At 59.4% G+C, this 19,754-nt stretch overlaps 1 protein-coding gene across 1 annotated transcript; it reads left to right on the forward strand.

Annotated features, from left to right (window-relative positions):
• Positions 1-295: 295 nt before the first annotated feature.
• On the forward strand, positions 296-14,211 carry LOC142435747 (cytosolic phospholipase A2 beta-like). Its single transcript, XM_075539907.1, has 21 exons — positions 296-387; positions 472-579; positions 610-725; positions 1,096-1,152; positions 1,992-2,087; positions 2,253-2,329; positions 2,539-2,698; positions 5,117-5,155; positions 5,558-5,694; positions 5,787-5,918; positions 7,407-7,461; positions 7,746-7,876; positions 9,868-10,004; positions 10,290-10,512; positions 10,636-10,753; positions 11,048-11,140; positions 11,276-11,380; positions 11,540-11,719; positions 12,043-12,209; positions 13,690-13,894; positions 14,009-14,211. Exons 1-21 carry the CDS (start codon positions 296-298, stop codon positions 14,209-14,211), a joined length of 2,631 nt encoding a protein of 876 aa, XP_075396022.1.
• Positions 14,212-19,754: the final 5,543 nt, after the last annotated feature.

The raw sequence follows: 19,754 nt of genomic DNA on the forward strand, positions 1-19,754 counted from the left end.
CTCCACCCCTCCACAAGTTGACACCAGAGTATGTTGCTCACGTGCTCTTGGGCTGTGTGGCCCCTCCTGGAGTAGGCGTGCGGCAGCCTCCTCCTTGAAAATCCCCTTCTATTTCTGGTGGTCCAGAGTCTCTTGGTCCCTCCCCAGTGAGCACTGCCCAGTGATACCCTGTGGCCTGCCCAGAGAGGGCATCTCATCCGTAAGTGGCTGGGTGCTGTTTATGTCAACATCTACCTCCCACCCCACTTAAGAGCTTGGCGTGCCTCCAACCGTGCCCTACCTGGATGAGGCCCCGATGCCACTGCACATCTACCGGGACTGGGTCTTCCCCAGCAGGCCCTGCATCATGCACAATGCCCTGCAGAAGTGGTCGCTCCCCTATCTGAGGTGGGTGCAGCCCTGGGCTGGGCTAGGGTGATGGGCGAGCTGTCTTGTGGCATGTGGGCATGCTCTTAGAGTCCCTTCCCCTAGGGCCACGGTGGGTGCCACGGAGATGAGCGTAGTGGTGACCACAGATGGCTATGCTGATTCCGTGCGCGGAGACCACTTCGTGATGCCAGCCGAGCGCCTGCTGCCCCTGTGAGGTGTGTTGGACGTCCTGGAGGGCAGGGCCCGGCACCCTGGCGTGCTCTACGTGCAGAAGCAGTGCTCTAACCTGCTTACCGAGCTGCCCCAGCTGCTGCCCGACTTGGAGCCCCACGTGCCCTGGGCCTCCGAGGCTCTGGGTGAGAGGGGGCGACTGGGGCAGAGGACAGTCGTTGAGAATACACAGCAGAAGCACACACCAAGCTTCTACACTGACAGCTCGGTGACATTGATTGTCTTGGCCCACACCCACCACCCCATGGCCAGGGTCAGGCCCTGCCGCCCTGGAAGCCTTGACTGTTGACCGACTGCAAAGGATTAGTGCTCTAACTTTTGCCTGTGGGGGGCTGGGCCCACTCCCCAAGCCCTCCAAACCATGGCCTCTTCGCCACTTTTCCCTGGGATGGCCCTCGCTCGCACGCAGCACCCCTGCCCATATCCTGTTGGGTGTTATCCCAGACCCAACCTGCAGGGGACAACCGCTCCTAACTCTCCTCCTCTGTCCTGCAGGGAAGATGCCAGAGGCGGTGAACTTCTGGCTGGGGGAGGCGGCCGCAGTGATGTCCTGTAGGTGTCTCTGGGATGCAGGGACAGGGAGGAGCCAGGATGGGGCCAAGGGTGGGAGGCTGGCCTGGAGGGTCGGTCTACAATTCTGCGAACAGAGGAGGAGCGGCGTTGCAGCGTGGTGGGTGGGATTACTTTGGTGTTGGGGCGCACTAGACATCTCTCAGAGGGCACGTTGGCCCCGGAGGTGAACTTGGGAGAACCCTATGCGTGGATATTTACCTCTTTGGAGAGATGACCCGCATGGGGCGTGTGGTGAGTGCCAAGTCCCTGGTGGCTGGGATCTGGAATGCCCTCCACCCCAGACACCCCCTGGGCATCTCCTGGAGTCTGGTTTGACTATGTCGTTGAGAATACACAGAGCAAAAGCACACACCAAGCTTCTACGCTGACAGCTCAGTGACATTGATTCAGTCCCTCTAGTTGGTTCAAACGTTCTCACCCTCCCTTCCCGAGTTCTTCTCCCTGAGGGAAATGAGGGGGCTTCAGAAACTGTGTAGAAAATAATGGGATTCCCCCTCCCCCTTATAAATTCATTGTCCTCCAGGATCCTGGCTGTTCTTTGAAGAGGCTGTTTTCAGTCTGAGCCCGGATGGAGTTTAAAAGAGCACCATGCTCATGGCAGAGGGATGGAGATCCTTTACTGGCTAAGTTGAACTAGTACTGGGCGTAAAGGAGACATCAGGGGACACTTTGGATGGAAGGTTGAAATCTTTATTCGCAGGACTTTCTCGTTTTTACACCCCTGGCTGTCTTGAGGCGCAAGGCTCTGGGTGGGCAGGTTCTGCCTCTCATGTGCCCTGCTCCGCCAAATCTGCCCAGGACCTTCTTTGTGTTGGCAGTGCACAAGGACCACTACGAAAACCTCTACTGTGTCCTCTCTGGAGAGAAACATTTCCTGTTTCACCCACCCAGCGATCGACCCTTCATCCCCTATGGTAGGGCTGGGACCTGCCTTACGCATGGGCCCCAAACCAGAGGAAGGGTAGCGAGGCTTCCCTGCCTGTGTCCCTGGGGCCAGGCAGCCAACAGGAGAGGCTGGGAGGAGGTGTGAGGGGCTGGGAGCACTCTTTGCAGAGCTCCCCCTTTTTCTCTGGCATCAGAGCTGTACACCCCAGCAACCTACCGACTCACTGAGGCGGGCACCTTTGAGGTGGTGGATGAAGAGGCCATGGAGAAGGTGTCCATCTTGGCCCTGGGCCTCAGGGAGGGGCAAGCTCATCCATCTCCGAGGAGCAAGTGGGCCCCAAAAGTCCTGGGAAGGTGGCCCCTTCCTCCGTAAGGTCCCACCTTCTGGGGCTGGCTTCCCAGGGCGGATGGAGGGGGACCTTTGGCCCTTACCGTTGGCAAGGCCAAAGGCCGAGTTCCCCGGTCCTGCTCCGTCCCCAGGTGCCCTGGCTTCCACTGGATCCCTTGACACCAGATCTGTCCCGGTACCCACAGTACCGTGGGGCCCAGGCCCTCCGCTGCACCATGCAGGCCGGCGAGATGCTCTACCTGCCGGCCTTGTGGTTCCACCACGTGCAGCAGTCCCAGGGCTGCATTGCTGGTGAGGAGCTGCTGGCCTCGGCCAGCGGGTGGGCTGGGGAGGCTCTGGGTCAGAGCTGGGCCACCCACTCCTGTGCTTGCTCTCCCCACAGTGAACTTCTGGTACGACATGGAGTATGACCTCAAGTACAGTTACTTCCAACTGCTCGACACCCTCACCAAGGCCTCAGGCCTGGACTAGTGGAGCCCCCAGGGAACGTGCCCCCCCACAGCTCAGGGGGCACTCTGGCTCCTCCCCAGATAGGCCCCCACAGAGACACCCTGCAATCTGTCTGACCCAGAACCCCGTTTGGGTTGGGACCGATCCTGGAGACTATCGTGGGTGATAGGAGGAGGACCAGGAAGTGCCAGGCAGGTGTCTAGGTCAGGGTTCCCAGAAAGCTGCCACGCAGGTGAAGCAGCCCCGTGGGTGGAGGCCAGCTGCGGCGTCCTCCCTCCTCTGTAAAGCTGTGAAGTGGACATAATGATGGTCCCTACCTTTCTGGCTGCCCTGGGGCCTGGAGAGGGTTTCTGTAAGGGCCCGCTCGCTCGCTCGAAAGACATGCTCAATAAAGCCGGGGAGGCTCCATGTGGTACCTGCCCCTTGTGGATTTCTGTGTCTCCAGGAGGGCGGGGAGGGTTCAGATGGAAATGTCAGAGAGAGGAGCTAGCTCCCTGTCTGTCCAGGGACCACAGCTTGTACTCCGGTCTGGCCGGCAGGCCAACCCTGTTTTAACTCTCTGCCAGGGCTCATTGACTGGGACTCTGGTTTGCTTCGCGATGGGGTTGGTGGCCTGGGGACGAGCCTGTGTCTCCTAACCAGCACAGGGACCAGGGGACATAAACTGCCCCACCCCCACCCCTGGGCTGCTCCTCTGCAGAAGGAACTGGCTTTCTCATGCTGCCCCCACAAAAGGGGAGATGAGCCCCCTTCCCCTGGGTGCCCACCTGGAGCTCCAGTCCTGGCCATCTCTGGGGACCCAGGTGGCCCAGGCCCTGGCTTTGAAGAGCTGTTTTTAGTAACAGCCACTCCCCTGCTGTGATGATAGGCTCCGGATACACCCCTCCTCCGGGTCTGCTTCAGTGGAGACTGGGCATTCCTGTCCTTCTGGTACCTGGATGTTGCTACAAGCCTTGTTGGTGGGGACTCTGCCCTTGCCCTACCTCTGGCGGCTGCCCAGACCTGTGGCCCCTCCAAGCCATACCTTCCTGTCCTGCTCACACGGGTGGTTGGTGAGCTGTCCTGGAAGCAGGACCCAGCTGGGCAGGCCCAGGTGGTGTCTGCTGGGGGCAGTGGGTTTTCCAGGAACCCAGCAGGGGTGGGGGACCTTGAGCCCATGGGAGGGTGTCAGTAGCCCCAGTATAGGCTGAGGTGCCACATTTCTTGGACAGGGTGTGGGGCTTGGGCGGAGCGGAAGATGCAGGTGGGAGGGGCTAGGGAGGCCAGTTGGGACATACTTGGATTTTGGCTTAAAACCCCACAGTCCTCGGCCCAGTGGCTACTGCTGCCTTTGCTCGCCCCGCCTGGGACCCCCAGCCTCATGGCTCTGGTAAGACTGGCGTGGCACTGGAGCCCACTCTGACCCTTGCTCCCCACCTGAGTCCTGGCTAATGCTTTCTCTGGAGGGCTGTAGCCACGGTGGTCTTCAGGTGTAGGGGGCGTGTTTGCCAGCTTTAGGTAGGGGCATGGCTGGGCTGCGGATCCACAGAGCTTCTAGGCAGGGAGAGGCTCCTGGCTGCTCCCCTGCTCCCTCTGAGTCAGTTGCCTGGGCTGTCGGGGCCTGAGACTGATGAGATGGGTGACTTTCCCGGGTTCTTCCTCTGCCAGGAACCCCTGGGTGCATGCAGCTGGGACTTCCAACGACAGCTGGGAGGCCAGTGAAAGGGTGTGCTGACACACGCTCCCTGGCCCCAGCGCACCTGGCAGGGCTTCAGCCCAGAGCCCGGGGTAGTTTGGGATGGAGTCCTGGGGTCCTTTGTTCCTCTGCCCTCGGAGAACCTGGAGGGCGCAGGGCTTGGCTCCCATGGGCTGCCTGACCTGGTAACCTCCCACCTGCCCCAGCACAGAGGTGGCTTCCAGAACTGCCCCCTGACCAGGGGTGGGATGCACAGGGAGGAGCGAGTGAGCAAGCAGGAGCTTAGTCCTAGCAGGCCGCTCCCTCCATGCCTTTCTGTATGCCTACCCAGAGCTTTGTAAGCGAGGGCATGGGCTGGGGCAGACAGCTGGCAAGATGGGAGCCTGCTGGTTCCAGGAGAGGGAAGCGGAGAGCACAGCGATCCTGCCTCTGGGTCTCCGGCCAGTTGCTGGGTCACCTCTCCATGCCTCCGCCTCCTCGTGAGGCAGCGTAGTAGTCAGCTGAGTTAATGTATGGATAGCCCTTGGGACAGACCTGTCATGGGCATTGTGTAAGTTCCTATGGACGTGCCCTGTCTCTTCTAGACTCGGGGTTCTGGGTGGCCTTGGCCCTGTTGGTGCAGGGTGAGCCCTCACAGGTGCCCCAACCTCCCTTCCATCGCCTGCGGCCTTTGGTCATGTCATCCCACAGCAAGCTTGTCCTCTCCCCGCTGCTCTGCAGGCCAAGTTGCCCGGGACCTGCCTGCTCACCATTCGTGTGCTGCAGGCCCACAGCCTGCCTGCCAGGGACGTGGGTGAGTTGACCAAGAGAGGAGAAGGGAACTGAGGTTGCAATTGGAGCAGGGCAGGGACGGTGGGAGGTGGCAGGAGGGCTGGGCCTGCGAGGTCCTGGGAGGAGGGGCTGCAAAGAGTGATGGGCAAGGGCTGGTGATGGAGGGTGGGGCTTGGTGCGTCCCCAGGGATCCCTCTGGTGGTGAACTCTGCGTGGCTTGGGAGAGAATTGGCCCTCATTTCTTCTCCTCCAAGTGACCCACCGTGAATTCTATGTGACCCTGTGGCTGCCCACGGCCTGCAACCACCGGCTCCAGACGCGCACGGTCAACAACTGCAGAAACCCTGTCTGGAAACAGAGCTTCTACTTCTGGGTGCACAGCCAGATCAAGGTGGGCCTGCCTCAGCCCAGTCCTGCGTACCCCCAGCGCCACCCCCACACCACCCCCCACCCCATGGCCCTGTCCCGCTGCTCCCCTTCCAGAACATGGTGGAGCTGAAAGTCTTTGACCAGGACCTGCTGACCAGCGACGTCCCCATGCTGTCAGTGCTGTTTGACGTGGGCACTCTGCTGCCTGGGGAGTTCCGGCGCCAGAGCTTCTTGCTGAGCCTGCAGGCAAGACTCCACATGGGCGGCCACCCTCGGTACCACCAACGGGATGCTGCTTAAATGCCCTCTTCAAAGAACTTGTTTACAGACCATGAGGTCAGGTTTCCCTGGTGCCCGAGGCCCTTGTCAACCAGGACCTGCTTCCCGAGGAGCGGCCCCCTCCTCGGGGCCACATTATGGACAGCAGCCCTCCCCGCATTGGCACCCCTGGCTGGCATCTGGGTTGGAATCTGCACATACCCACACTGACACACACACTCACACTCACATTCACACCCACACACAGCCTCACACACATACACAGGTACACTCACAAGCAAGCACACGCACTCAACCACTGTCACACTCACACATGCACAGCCATGTGGATACACATGCACACACACTCACACGTGCACACAACCACTCACATGCATGCCCACATACATGCACACGTCTTACCTTTGTAACTTGCTTTTTCAGGGTGGGGAGCGGTTTGACGTTGAATTCCGCCTGCGGAGTGTGTGAGTTGGGGGTTGCGGGGGTCAGGGGAGTTGGGGGTTGCGAGGTAGGGAGAGGGGCTCTGGGTCAAATCTGTCCCTTCTGGAAGGAGAGAGCCTCGTGCGCTCAGGGCTGGTGTCCTTCCCCGGGGACCCTCTGTGGTTGGAAGGACTGCCTAGGCTTCCTTGGGGGCAAGAACCTGACCCCCGCTCATGGCTTTTCCCAGGACAGACTGTGCAGAGCAGCTCACCAGCAACGGTGTCCTAGTGGTGAGTCAGATCATTGTAGTGATTGATTCAGGATCATAGTAGTGATTCGGGATCATAGTGGTGACTTGGGATGGTAATGGTGACTTAGGATCATGGTACTAATTCGGGATCATAGTAGTGATTCGGGATCATAGTAGTGCTGTGTGATCATAGTAGTGATTTGGGATCATAGTAGTGTTTTGGGATCACAGTAGTGCTTTGGGGTCATAGTAGTGCTTTGTGATCATAGTAGTGCTTTGTGATCATAGTAGTGATTTGGGATCATAGTAGTGCTTTGTGATCATAGTAGTGCTTTGGGATCATAGTAGTGATTTGTGATCATAGTAGTGCTTTATGATCATAGTAGTGCTTTGGGATCATAGTAGTGCTTTGTGATCATTGTAGTGCTTTGTGATCATAGTAGTGCTTTGTGATCATAGTAGTGCTTTGGGATCATAGTAGTGCTTTATGATCATAGTAGTGATTTGGGATCATAGTAGTGATTTGGGATCACAGTAGTGATTTGGGATCATAGTAGTGCTTTGGGATTGTAGTGGTGAGTGACACACCCTCCCTCAGGCCATCTGCTCACCTGCCCTCCTGGCTGCAAGTCTGTCTGGACCAGGAAAGAGCAAAGTGGGAGGGGCTATGATTTCCAGAGGACATGGGACTGAGGAGCAGGAACCGCGGGCTGCAGGGGAAAGGGTAGTGGTGAGGTATCCTTGCGTGGGAGGGGCGGCATATGAATCTTCTCTTCCCAACACAGGCCCGTGAGCTTTCCCGCTTGCATGTGCGGCTGAAGGAGGCCGGGGACCAGAAGGGTGAGTCTCCCAGGTCACCAGGACAGCCCTGGCCCTCAGCCTATGTCTTCCCCCTTCCTCAGCTGCCCATCCTGGAAGAAGCTGCCAGCCACCTTTAGCCTCCGAAGGCTAGGGGCTGGGGGTGAAACTGCCCGGGCTTACCAAGACCTGGTCTTTTCCCATGACCCTGCTCTGAGGGGGCTGGGCTGGGGGTAACTCCTCCCAGCCTCTGCCAGCCACAGGGGCGGGAGACACCTCACGGGCAGGGAACCCCCTCCCACCCCTACCTCGGTTCCTTTCTCCAGAGTCAAAGGGAAAAGATCAGCTTGTGGTCCCCGGATCCTACGAGGGATCTCAGGAGGCCACCGTAGGCAGTGACTCCTTCCGTTTCCACTTCCCCACCTGCTGGGAGCAGGAGCTGAGTATCCACCTGCAGGTAGGGTGCCCCCCCCCACTGACCCCCTGGAATTCAGGCCCACAGGGCCGGGTGGTACCCCTGCTCTGAGACTCGGGTAAGTGTACAGTTTTAGTCCCCTTGCAGAACGCCCACCAGGAGCAACTGAAGGTGCCACTCAGGGCCCTGCCATCAGACCAGCTCGTGAGGCTGGTCTTCCCTATGTCCCAGGTACTCTTCACTCAGAGGAAGAGACCTTGATGTGGGGGTGGGACAGGGCCTCAGGCCAGTGCGGGGGTGGTGGCAGGGGGTGACTCCTTCTCTCCCTTTTCTTTTGGGCCAAGCCCCTGGGCTGGGCTGTGGGGGTGCATCACTGTGGAGATGACTGGGGCATCCCAGGGCCGAAGTTGGGGTGGAGGTGCCAGCCTTTCTGAGTGGTGTTTTGCTGGTTTGCAGGAGCCTCTGATGAAGGTGGAGCTGAGAAAAGAAGACAGGTGAGAGGCTGGGCTGGGGGAGAGCAGCCGGGGGAGGGAGGGCGCTAAGTGCAGCTGGGTGGCCTGGAGGACCGGAAGCAAGCGGGTGGCTGCAGCAGGGAGCTCCCAGTCTTGGGAAGGTGCTCAGAGCAGAGAGGGTCCTTCCTCAGCCTTGTAGTCTGCGTGTGGCCTCACTGGGTGGGAGAGAGGTGGGGGCTGAGGAGAGTAACACGCCTGGTTTGAGGAGCACAAAGACCAGAAGGAAGCAACCTTTTGGGTGGAAGCAACGTGGCTGGGCCTTCAAGAACTTTTGCTGGCCCTCGGTGTCTGGGAGCATAAGCAGCCCCAACTTAAAGGCCTTTGTTCCTTCTCAGCCCCCGTGCCCCCTCCCCAGTGTAGCCCTGGTCCAGCGTTGCAGGGGAGGGAGAAGCTGAGACTCAGGGCCACCTTTGGCCACAGGGACACCCTCATCTGCCGGCTGGCCTTGCTGTCATGCCGGGCGTGTTTGTGTGGCTCTGGGCCCACCATCCCCCCCTCACTCTCCAAGCTTCAGCACGCAGGCTGAAGGGAGAGAAGAGATGGACGTGGATCTTGCAGGGAGATGGGCCCAGTGTTCTCTTTTCTGACGAGGATGAGCACTGCCTCACTGTCCGTCCATCCCCCCACCCCACCCCCAGACCAGGGGAGCTGGCCGTGCGCCTGGGCTTCGAGCTGTGTGCTGAGGAGCAGGCCTTCCTGAGCAGGAGGAAGCAGGTGGTGGCCAAGGCCCTGCAGCAGGCCCTGCAGCTGGAGGGAGACCTGCAGGAGGACGAGGTCTGTCGGGCTGGGCAGTAGTGTGGGGGTCTCAGGCCGAGTGTTGATCTGAGTGGGCCTCCACACTTCCATTGCCCGACCAGGGTTGGTTGTAAGGCGGACTTGTGTTTGCCTCTCGTCTGCCCACCTACCCCCCTTGTACTTCCCGGAGCTTTCTTGATGTTATCTTGGGCCCAATGCGGCTGAGCAGTGTCAGAACCACGGGCCCCACCAGGGGTAGCTACCCTTCTCTGTGCGTTGGCCCGTGACCTGGAGCTGCTTTTAAGACTGGGCCTCTCAGACAACTCGGTGGACATCTGGCCAGGCCTCTCTGCTGGTTGGGCTGGCTCCTAAGGAAATGAGCTCCTTGCAAGGGGAGAGGGACGCTGATTTAGGGGTTTTGAGGTGAGCCTGTGTCTTTTAAGGAGTGACCGCCGTACTCCCCAGGCTGGGGATGGGGAGATAAGGCCTGTGGCCTGTACGCTCCCTGGAGTTTTCAAAACCCGAAAGGACCCACCCTGCTGAAGGAGGTTATCCTGACATGACTCTCCTCAGCTGCTCTGACTCAGACCTGCTCCATGGGTCCCCACCAGACTCTGACCTACGCTAACTTGGTGGTGGGGCCAGGGGCAGGGGACTGAGTGGCCACTTGACTTGCTGTGTCATCCTCCTGTGGTTTTTACTGCCCGGCGCACCCTGACCTCCCCTCCACCAACTGGAAGTCCCCGCAGGGCCTCCCTTGAGCCCAGCTGTACTCTGCCCTTCCAGGTCCCAGTGGTGGCAATCATGGCTACTGGTGGAGGGGTCCGGGCAATGACTTCCCTGTATGGGCAGCTGACCGGCCTCAGGGAGCTGGGCCTCTTGGACTGCGTCTTCTACATCACAGGGGCCTCAGGCTCCACTTGGTGAGCAGGCTGAGTGTGGGATCTGGGGGTGAGTGGGCAGAGGCAGGGGTGCCTGTGGTAAGGCTTCTCCAGTGCCCCCTTGGCCTCCCTGACTAGATTGGAAGGTCTGCGAGGAGGCAGGTGGCAGGTGCGATATGCCCAAGGTGCCCCATGGGCTTCGGCTGTCTCCATGGAGCTGGAAGGCACCTGCGGGCTGCTGCCCTGGGAGAGAAGGTCCGAAGGGGTGTGAGGTCTCGGGGGACTCTTAGAGGAACCTGTCTGCCCCCGACCTCTGGCTTTGCCTAGGACCTTAGAAAACCTCTACAAGGATCCAGAGTGGTCGCAGAAGGACCTGGGGGGCGCCACCGTACTGCTGAAGATGCAGGTGACCAAGAACAAGCTGGGCGTGTTGGCTCCCAGCCAGCTGCAATGGTACTACCAGGAGCTGGAGGAGCACGCTCGCCTGGGACACCCGGCCTGCTTCACCAACCTCTGGGACCTCATCAATGAGGCCATGCGACATGATGGGGTACAGAAGGGCGGCCCATGGAGACGGGCCTGGATCTGGAGGCAGCCCTGCTGGGTAGCAGGGCGAGGGGAGATCTCCAGAGACCAGGCAGCAATGGGTTTACACGGAGTTATCTCCCTACAGCCTGATGTCCACAAGCTCTCGGAGCAGCGACAGGCTCTGAGGCACGGCCAGAAACCTCTCCCCATGTACTATGCCCTCAACACTAAGGGGCACGGCCTGTCCACCTTTGAATTTGGAGGCAGGTCGAGGCAGCTGGTTGAGGCCCCGGGCGGCCAGGGGTCGGGGAAGGGGTGGTTGGGATGGTGTGGGGAGGCAGTTTTTCATGCCCTTCTCCTTACACTCTGGTCCGGGACCCGAGTGAATCCAGACACCCATGACCCCAGAGTCACTTGGACTGGAGGGGAGTCGCCCCGTCCTTTGTGGCTGCCCTGCGTGTGTTCGGGTGGGCAGGAGGGTGGTGGCCAACAGCGGTCCCTTCCCACCGCAGAGTGGTGTGATTTCTCCCCCTACGAGCTCGGTTTCTCCAAGTAAGGTGCCTTCATCCCCTCCGAGCTCTTCGGCTCCGAGTTCTTCATGGGGCTGCTGATGAAGAGGATGCCTGAGTCCCGCATCTGCTTCCTGGAAGGTGAGGGGGTCTTGGAGAGAGAATGGGGGAGGGGAGGATGTTTCTGGGGGAGCCCCATCACTGAGGCGGGCAGCAGGGAAGGGTCAGGCTGTGACAGGAATGGGGGCTCTCGTCCCCTTGTGTCTGCGCTCCCAGGTATCTGGACCAACCTATATGCAGCCAGCCTCCAAGACAGCTTATACTGGTCCTCGGAGTCCAGTCCGTTCTGGGATCGCTGGGCTCAGACCCTGACCAGCTTGGGTAGGTGCCCAGGCTCCGGGGCTGGTGCTGGGGGTGGGCATGTGACTCCCAGCTCTGTGTGTGTGTGGTGGTGGGGGCACTGGTCTCAGCTCTTTCCCTCTCCGGGGTCACTGCCCTCAGACTGGGCTAGCACCCACGCCCCACTCCCTGGCTGTGCAGACAAGGAGCAGGTCCCAGTGCTGAAGATGGAAGTGCCACCCAGCCTGGCTGGGAGGATCGGGGAGTTGTTCTCTGGCCTCCTGACGTGGCGTCCGCTTGCCCAGGCCACCCACAACTTTCTGCGTGGTCTCCAGTTCCACAAAGACTATTTCCAGCACCCTCACTTCTCCTCCTGGAAAGGTAGCTTCTCCCACCGGGGTCCAGCCCCCTGATGTCTTCCCAGAGCTGTGGGCCTTGGCTCCAGGCCCCTCCTGGGCCCCTCACCTCACCCCTTGGCTCCAGGCCTTCCATGTGTGGCCCCACGGGATGTGGGAAGTAGAGTTTCCTGCTTTCTCCTTCAGCTGGGGCTGGAGGTTGCTTCAGGGCTGGGGCCAGGTGGGTGGGGCCTGAGGGTGGAGTCTTTTTCCAGGAGCAGCCAGTGACTGCCACTGACCAGGGGAGCAAGCGTGGTGTCCTCAGCACCCGTGCTCAAGGCTGCCCTCCCACCCCGCCCACTTCTCCAGACACCAAACTGGATGGACTCCCGAACCAGCTGACCCCTGGGGAGCACCGCCTGTGCCTGCTGGACGTGGGCTACTTTGTCAACACCAGCTGCCCGCCCCTCCTGCAGCCCACCCGGGACGTGGACCTCATCCTGTCGCTGGACTACAACTTAAATGCCACCTTTCAGGTGGGGGAGCTGATGAGTGGCACCCGAGGATGCTAGGGCGGCTTCACAGTGTGTGCCTTGCTGGCTTCCTCCCAACCCTACGAGACAGGGACCCACATGCTATGGGCTGAGCTGTCCAGAGAAACAAAAGCAGCAACACTCCTTTGTGTAGAAAGAAAGAGCTTTAGATCAAGAAGTCATTTTAGATCAGCAAGGCATCCCAGCCCAGTGTGATTCAAGACCATACTAGTCAGAACCTTCCTCAGCCTCTGTGTAGCTGCAGGCAGATAATGCCCAGGCTGGCGTGAACACGGCCCAGTCGGCGGCTCTCCAGGCTGGTGGCCCCATGGGGCCGTCTCTGGAGACAGAATCCCAGCGAGGAGGAAGAGGCTCATAGCATCTCCCCTTCCTTCCAAGGAGGGATCACCAGGCTTCCACCTGAGTGACAGGTGGGACTCCACCCCTGCACTTTCACGCAGGTCCAAGTGGACATAATATCTAACCACCACACCATGTCAAAAGAACCAAACCAGGATCCCCACCATGGAGTCCATGCTGACTCACCGGGTCCCCCTTGGTGTGTTTCCGAGATCGAACTGCTTACGGGAGTAAAAATGCCCACGGAGCAGTTTGTCACAGGAAATCAGCCTCTAACAACCAATGGGTCAGTAGGCACAATTGTATGGCGATAAAATAGTAAAGGTCTAGTAAAGTCATAGAGGCTAGGAGAGATAGGGGAGCGAGAGTACAATAAAGGAGTCAGGCACGTTTTATGATAGCATGCTCACCTCAGCTCCTCTTGATGGACCACGAGGAAGTGGGGGAAGAGAGAGCATCTGTATTATCTTGGGGTAGTTACAGGTAGCCTTAAGACATGCATATTCAGTAGTTACATACGCCACAAGGTGGGTGGGATCGACAGTAACGCTGAGTTCACAAGTGAGGAAGCCTAACAGCTGCATTGGGGGAAGCTGAGAGGGGGGCTGGGCGACAGCAGGAAGAGAGAGCCAGAGGATGTCTGCCTCTGTAGGGAGATCACACCAGCCATGTGCTCACTTGAAGGCAGCATGGCTGTTAAGGGAGAGTCTGTGGCTACCAACGTGGAGGCACAAGTTCAGGAACGTGGTGCTCGGCCCTCTCTCCATGGAGCAGCGGGTGGTTTCCCAGTGCTGAACCTGCAGAACCTCGCCCAGCACATAACTGTTTCACCACCAGCACTCCCTGTGAAAAGAACTGGGGTTTCATTCACGCTCCATCAGGGGGCTTTCTCCGCAATGGGGAGAGGATATGATGGTGAATCTGGTTGGCTGCACCTGCACCCCGGCTGGTTGCAGGCCGTCGACAACTCAGCGTTTAGTTTCTGTGTTAATTTAGTGAGAGGTGTGTGCCCTTCATGGCTGGCCTCAGTGATGGCTACAGTCCGTTTGGTGGAGCTCTGAGGGGCTGCGGCACGGCTGTCCACTCCGACTGATGCTTGGTCCTATGTGACGTCAGTGTCCAGGACCAAGGGAACCCAAGGCAGCTGCAGCTGGTGGGCCGCATGTGCCAAGAGCAGGGCATCCCGTTCCCGCCCATCTCTCCCAGCCTCGATGAGGAGCGCCAGCCTCGGGAGTGCCACAAGTTCTCTGATCCCGGCCGGCCTGAGGCCCCAGTCATTCTGCACTTCCCCCTGGTCAACGACTCCTTCCGGGACTACTCAGCCCCTGGTGAGCCAGCTTGCCGCCACCCCCTTCCTGGTGTCCCAGCCTCCCCGACCCAGCAGACCCTCCCTCCACCCCAGCACCCTGCCCCTCCATGCCCACGATGTGCTCTCTGCACAGGGGTCCCTAGGACACCCGAGGAGCAGGAGGCCGGCCGGGTGAACCTGTCTCCGTCTGACTCCCCCTACCACTACTCGAAAGTGACCTATAGCCAAGAGGACTTGGACAAGCTTCTGGGCCTGGCCCACTACAACATCTGCAACAACCAGGAGCGGCTGCCGGCTGCCCTGCGCGAGGCCGTGCGGAAGAGGAGGCAGCACTGACAGCCCGCCCCGAGTGACACCATGCCTCAGCCTCAGAGAGCCATCCCCCAGTGTTCTGGGGCCTCGGAGGGCCTGGTTGGCCCCAGCAGCACCCTTCCTAGCCTTGGGTGTATGCCCTGGTACCCCAGACGGGGCAGGAGCTGCCAGCACCTCAGAGGGCCATCTGCACTGTGAACTGAAGCTGTGACTACGGGCTTGCCACAGCTCAGCAGCTGCTCTGGTCCTGGGCCCTGGGCCCCTGGAGCAGGCCACAGTGGGCCTCTTCTCCAAGCACCGGGAGAGGTGGGGTGCAGAGGTGCTGTGGCAGCCGGGGTGTAAATGGGGTGGGGTTGGGGTTCGGGGTGGCTGGGCCCGGTGTAGAGTGCTGGCACTGGGGGGAGGGTCCCAGGCTCCCCCGCCCTGCTGCTCTGAATGCTGTACGCAGGGACTCGGGGGCTGCACACATTATATGACTCGTCCCACCAACGGTCTGAGGATGTCATTGCTGCTACGAATGGGGAGACCTTTGGTACCACCATCAAAGACCAGTTTAGGAAACAAGACAAGGACACATCTCCCTGGCCCCGCAAAGAGTTGCCAGCCTCTTGGTGCTGTGCCACCCTTTCCCAGCAGGAAGCCCCGTAGGAGGTGTCTGCTTCGGGCACCCCTGCCCCACCCTCACAGCCAGTAGCTGCCCTCTTTGCCGGGTGGGGGTCAGAGCACCTTGAGGAAGAGCCTAGGAAGGTGTGACCTCGGAAGGGCTGCCCCTTACCAGGAGCTGCCCGTTCCCAGGGTGCTGCGTGCTGGCCTGGCTAGACTGTGGCGAGCCTGCATGGGCAGTCTGTGGCTGGTTCCATGTGGTGACCTGGATGGAGCACGTCCTCACCTACAGCCCCAGGGTCACTTCTGGGCCCACCCACTCACCTACAGCCCCAGGGTCACTTCTGGCCCCACCCACCCCTGTGGAGGAGCAGCGAGGCCCAGTGAATTAATGTTGGGTCCCTGGGTCACACCTGCCCCACCACCACCTCCCTGACAATACCCCACGTTCCTCTAGCATTGGTAACCACGTGGATTCCCATGACACTCCCCTTCCCCATTCCCCCCAATGCATGGCTGAGTGACTCCCAGGTTGGGCACAGAGTGAGAGTCAGGGCAGGAGTGACTGCTCAGTACCCCTGTGTCCAGGATGAGGCTTCACCCCAGCCATTCATCCCATTCATGAACTGGACCCCATGGGAGAGTGCGTGGAGGTGGGCAATTACAGCGGAGATGGTGCCCCAGGATGTCTCCACTGGTGGAGGGTGGTGGGCTCAGGGGTGCTGCACATTCTGGGGGGTGGGAGTAGGGGGGAACAGGGGCTCCTGCTTGCACATGTGAGAGAGAGAGAGAGAGCCTTGCCCTGCCCTGCCTTCTCTGCCTCCACCTTCTGACCCCTGACTAGATTCTCTTCTCCCCTTGGAGGGCGACGGGGCCTGTGCCTTGGGAGAGCTGCAGGGGACTGTGACAGCAAGGGACGGGGAGGCAGCAGGCTGCCCATGAGCCGAGGTTGGTTTGGAGAAGGAAGAGGAGAAGGCAGGCCAAAGGGCACAGTTGCAGGAGGCCAAGTCCAGGCAAGCTTGCTGGGACTATGCCAAGAGAGGCTGCCCTAACCCCGTGCTGCTCCAGTAGGCAAGGCGTTCCGAGAGGGCCTGCTCTTCTCCGCAGACCAGCCAGCAGCAGGAAGCTGAAAGATCGCACGGGTCTGCAGATGTGTGTGTGTGCCCATGGACGCACACCACACAGACACACACACATGGATGGACATACCACAGGCATGTATACCATAAACACACCTGGATGAACACACACCACACCGATGGACACGCATCTACCAAAAACACGTGAACATCTATCACAGGTGCGCCCGCAAACACACATGCACACATGGACAGGCATGAGTACAGAGGGCTGAGCCCGTGGGTGGGACAGCCGTCAAGTCTGGGGAAGGGAGTGACATGGTCCAGAAGCTGCCTGGGGACCATGGGTTGCCCTGGCGGGTGGGGGTGAGGCTTCTCTTAGTCCCAGGGCATTGGGCGTCTGGTGCGGGAGGTGCAGAGCAGATGGGGACCCTGCTCCAGGAGCCCCGAGCGGGCGATGCGGGCATGTCCACATCCAGTCACACCACCACTGTCCTGAGAGGTGAACTGGCTTTCTGTGTGCCCACATTGGGGGCCCGGACCACGTGTTCCAGGGAGCAACTTGTGCAGCCTGGAGCTTGGGACAGCTTACTTAAGCTGAGAGGCCCTGTCGGACGACCTTCAGCAAAGCTCAGCCTTTGAGTTCTGGGCTTCTGGCTTCAGGGCACGATGAGGGCAGCTGCTGGTTCTGGCCCAGCTGCAAGCAGCCTCGCTGTACCTGGCCCTTCTGGGGACTCCAGATAGCACTGGGGAAACTGGGTGCACCGAGAGGCTGGGTTACTTGCTAGAGACCACATCTAATTAGCAGTGGAGTTGAGACCCGATATGGCCCTCACCATAAAAAGGAAGTGTTTTCTGCCCTGGTGACCCTTGGCCTTCCCTGAGGTCAAGGGTGACCATAGCAGCCACATGAAGAGTGTCAGAAGCAGGGCACAGTGATTGCCTCAACCTCCCCACTCTCCCCCCGCCGGGGCTCTTCCAGTCTTGGCCTAGTGCCTCTATTGTTGGGGAGCAGGCTGGAGAGTCCCCCACCCCTGCAGGGCCCACAACCTTCCTAGCAGTGCCAGCGGATCTGAGAAGGCACAGCCTGGCAGTGTGTGGCCAGGCTCCCTGGAAATGGTCCCATTGAAGATCTGGAGTGCAGACCGATTGTTTTCCTTTGATTGTGTTACAGACACCTTACAGGAGAGAAGGACGTTTATAGATCACTGTCTACAGTTTCTGACCTTCAAAGCACTCAAATCATTGCCATCGATTCGATTTCTATCATTGAGGCCCTGTAGGACAGCACACGACGGCCCCTGCGGCTCTCTGAGGCTGTCACTACGGGAGCAGACAACCGAGCCGCGTCTTTCTGATGGGTTTCACACCACTGACCTTGCCATGAGCAGCAGCCCGGGGCATGCCTTTTTCTGACCTTAGGTTTGACTATATATATATATATATATATATATATATATATATATATATATATATATATATATATATATATATATATATATATATATATATATATATATATATATATATATACACACACACATATAATGCACATATATATGAATTTTAATATAGAGGGTTTTGTTTTAAGTGGAAACATGCAGAGCAGTTTAACAATTTCTACACATTTTGTTTGCAGCCCTCATAATATAACACAGCACTCTTCTTACCTCCTCCCTGGCCCCTCCCTCCCTCCTGAATTTTGAGGGCAAATGCTCCCCTTTGCTCTGGGAAGCAAGTGCCTCACAGGTGCCATGCGTTCACTTTATCAGCTCGACTGTTGCTTGGGCAGGGGTGATTCCCGGAGCTGGGCTCTGTTTTGGATTTGAAGGGCCCTGGTTCGGGGATCCAGTAGTCCCTGTCAAACTTGTAATGCCCTCTCTTCATGAAGTCGACTTCCATTGGCTTTCAAGCTGTGCACAAGTTGCCAGTTTGAGCTCAACCAGAGCAGTTTGAGGCGGTGGCTGGGCACCATCTAACTCTCCTGGTCTCCAGGACAAGGATGGAGGGCTGTGGTGTTGGTGGTCCGTTAGTCCTGTTGACTGCTTTGCTTCAGTTTTTGATTTTCTTCACTCGTCTGCTCCAGATGGGGAGAGAGGGGATCCTAGTTGCTAGAGGTGGCTTTGCAATGGAGACAAACATTTTATACTAAAGTGAGATTCTTAGGTGACATTTGTGTGACTGCAGAGCCCCTGCTCATCTTCCTCCGTGCTCACCCTAGCTGACCACCTTCCTGCCTCAGAGGATGGGGCACTCCCTCTGCCCATCCACCCTCAGGTCCTCACTTTCAGTCCCACAGGATCCTGTGATATCAACCCGCCCCCAGCCTACACAAGGATTACAAACCCACGCTCCACTCAGATTCTCTGTAGCTAGTGTCACCTCCCCTGTGTTCCTCAGAGTGTGCTCTGCACCCATGAGATTATTGATTGGTTTCCACCCATAGTGACCCTCTGTGTCCCACAGGGCTTGCTCTGGGGGCAGCTCTCAGAGGGGGAAACCAGGAGGAGGAGGGGAGGGAGCAGTTGGGCAGAAGAAGCTGTGATGGACCCCACAGAGCCAGACTGCCCACGGAGGACAGGACCCTGCGGCTGTTTCCTCGAAGGGGTGCCCCTCAGGGCGGATCAATGCTCTGGGGACTCCACCGCAGGTTGAGGCCCCTCGACCCCTCCTCAGTCCCGCCCTCCACACCCTCACCTACATCTGGAGCTGGGTGAGCTTCTCCTCCTGGGCCGCCAGCTGCCTTTCCAAGTCCTGGTGCCAGGCATGTGGCCCTCTAAGGGGTGGATCCCTGCTCACCCCACAGTCAGGGTCTAGCAGGAGGTCCTCTCAGGAGGCCGGCCAGACCTCAGCCTGACCCAGCATTCCCCGAAGCTCCTCCTGGTCCTGGCTCACCAGGCAGTGCTCCTGGTGAAGGGCCCAGGTCGTCCGGAGCTCCTGCAGCTGCCTGTTCAGCTCCTGGAGACGCTGTGACCTGGGGGGCAGAGGGCTGTTGGGAGGGGCGCAGGGTGTGGCCTGGGTGGGGCAGGACTGGGTTACCGTGGAGCAGGGAGAAGCAGGAAAGGGGGCTCTGGCCACGCACCACCCTGACATTAGCCCTCAGCGCGCACATCTCTGGGGCTATGACGTGGCTGGTGTCCAACAGCTGCTACCCCGCCAGCCGCACTGCCTGGGCTCTCAGGCAGAGCTCCTGCCCCAGTGTCTCCTTGGCCCCAGCTGGCCCTTCTGAGGATATAGACTAGCGCCTGCTTCTCTTGAGCCCGAGTGCTGGGTGGGGGACAGGGCATGGGAACAGGTCTTAGGGCCAGGAGGGCAGAAAAGGGAGGAAGCAGGGAAGAGCTGAGTGCCCCCACCTGCATGGAACAGAGCGAGCCCCCATCCAGGTGGGGTGGCACATACAGCAGTTCCTGGCAGTGCCTGAGGAAGGCATGGCCATGGGCTGCCCACTCCAGCTGCTGGCCCTGCTCCCAGGACTTCATGTCCAGGTGGCCCAGGCCTCCTGCACCTCAGCCAGCTGCCCGGCCAGGCCCTCCTGGACCGCAGGGTGTACCTGAATGGCCTCCATCCCCATCTGAACCACCACCTCGTCCACAGCCACCAGCTCCCTCTGCAGCTGGCAAAGAGCAGGCTGAATGCTTCTCCACCCAGGACTCTGCAGGCCATCCTGGCTGTACCCCAGCCTAGGTCAAGCCCAGGCTCGTCACCCCCCATCGCAGAGGGGGCAGGGGCAGGCTGCAGTCCTGCCTGAGGTCAGCTGGGGGCGAGGGCTCCTCATCCATCCATTGCCTACAAAGAGGGGTTCACGCGGAGGAGGGGGAGGGACTGGGGCCCTCCCTGCAAGAGGCGGTGCTGGCGCTGCAGGACCTCCACAGACGCCAGGTAGTG

This window comes from Tenrec ecaudatus (genome assembly GCF_050624435.1).
Source record: "Tenrec ecaudatus isolate mTenEca1 chromosome 1 unlocalized genomic scaffold, mTenEca1.hap1 SUPER_1_unloc_13, whole genome shotgun sequence".
Taxonomy (NCBI): Eukaryota; Metazoa; Chordata; class Mammalia; order Afrosoricida; family Tenrecidae; genus Tenrec; species Tenrec ecaudatus.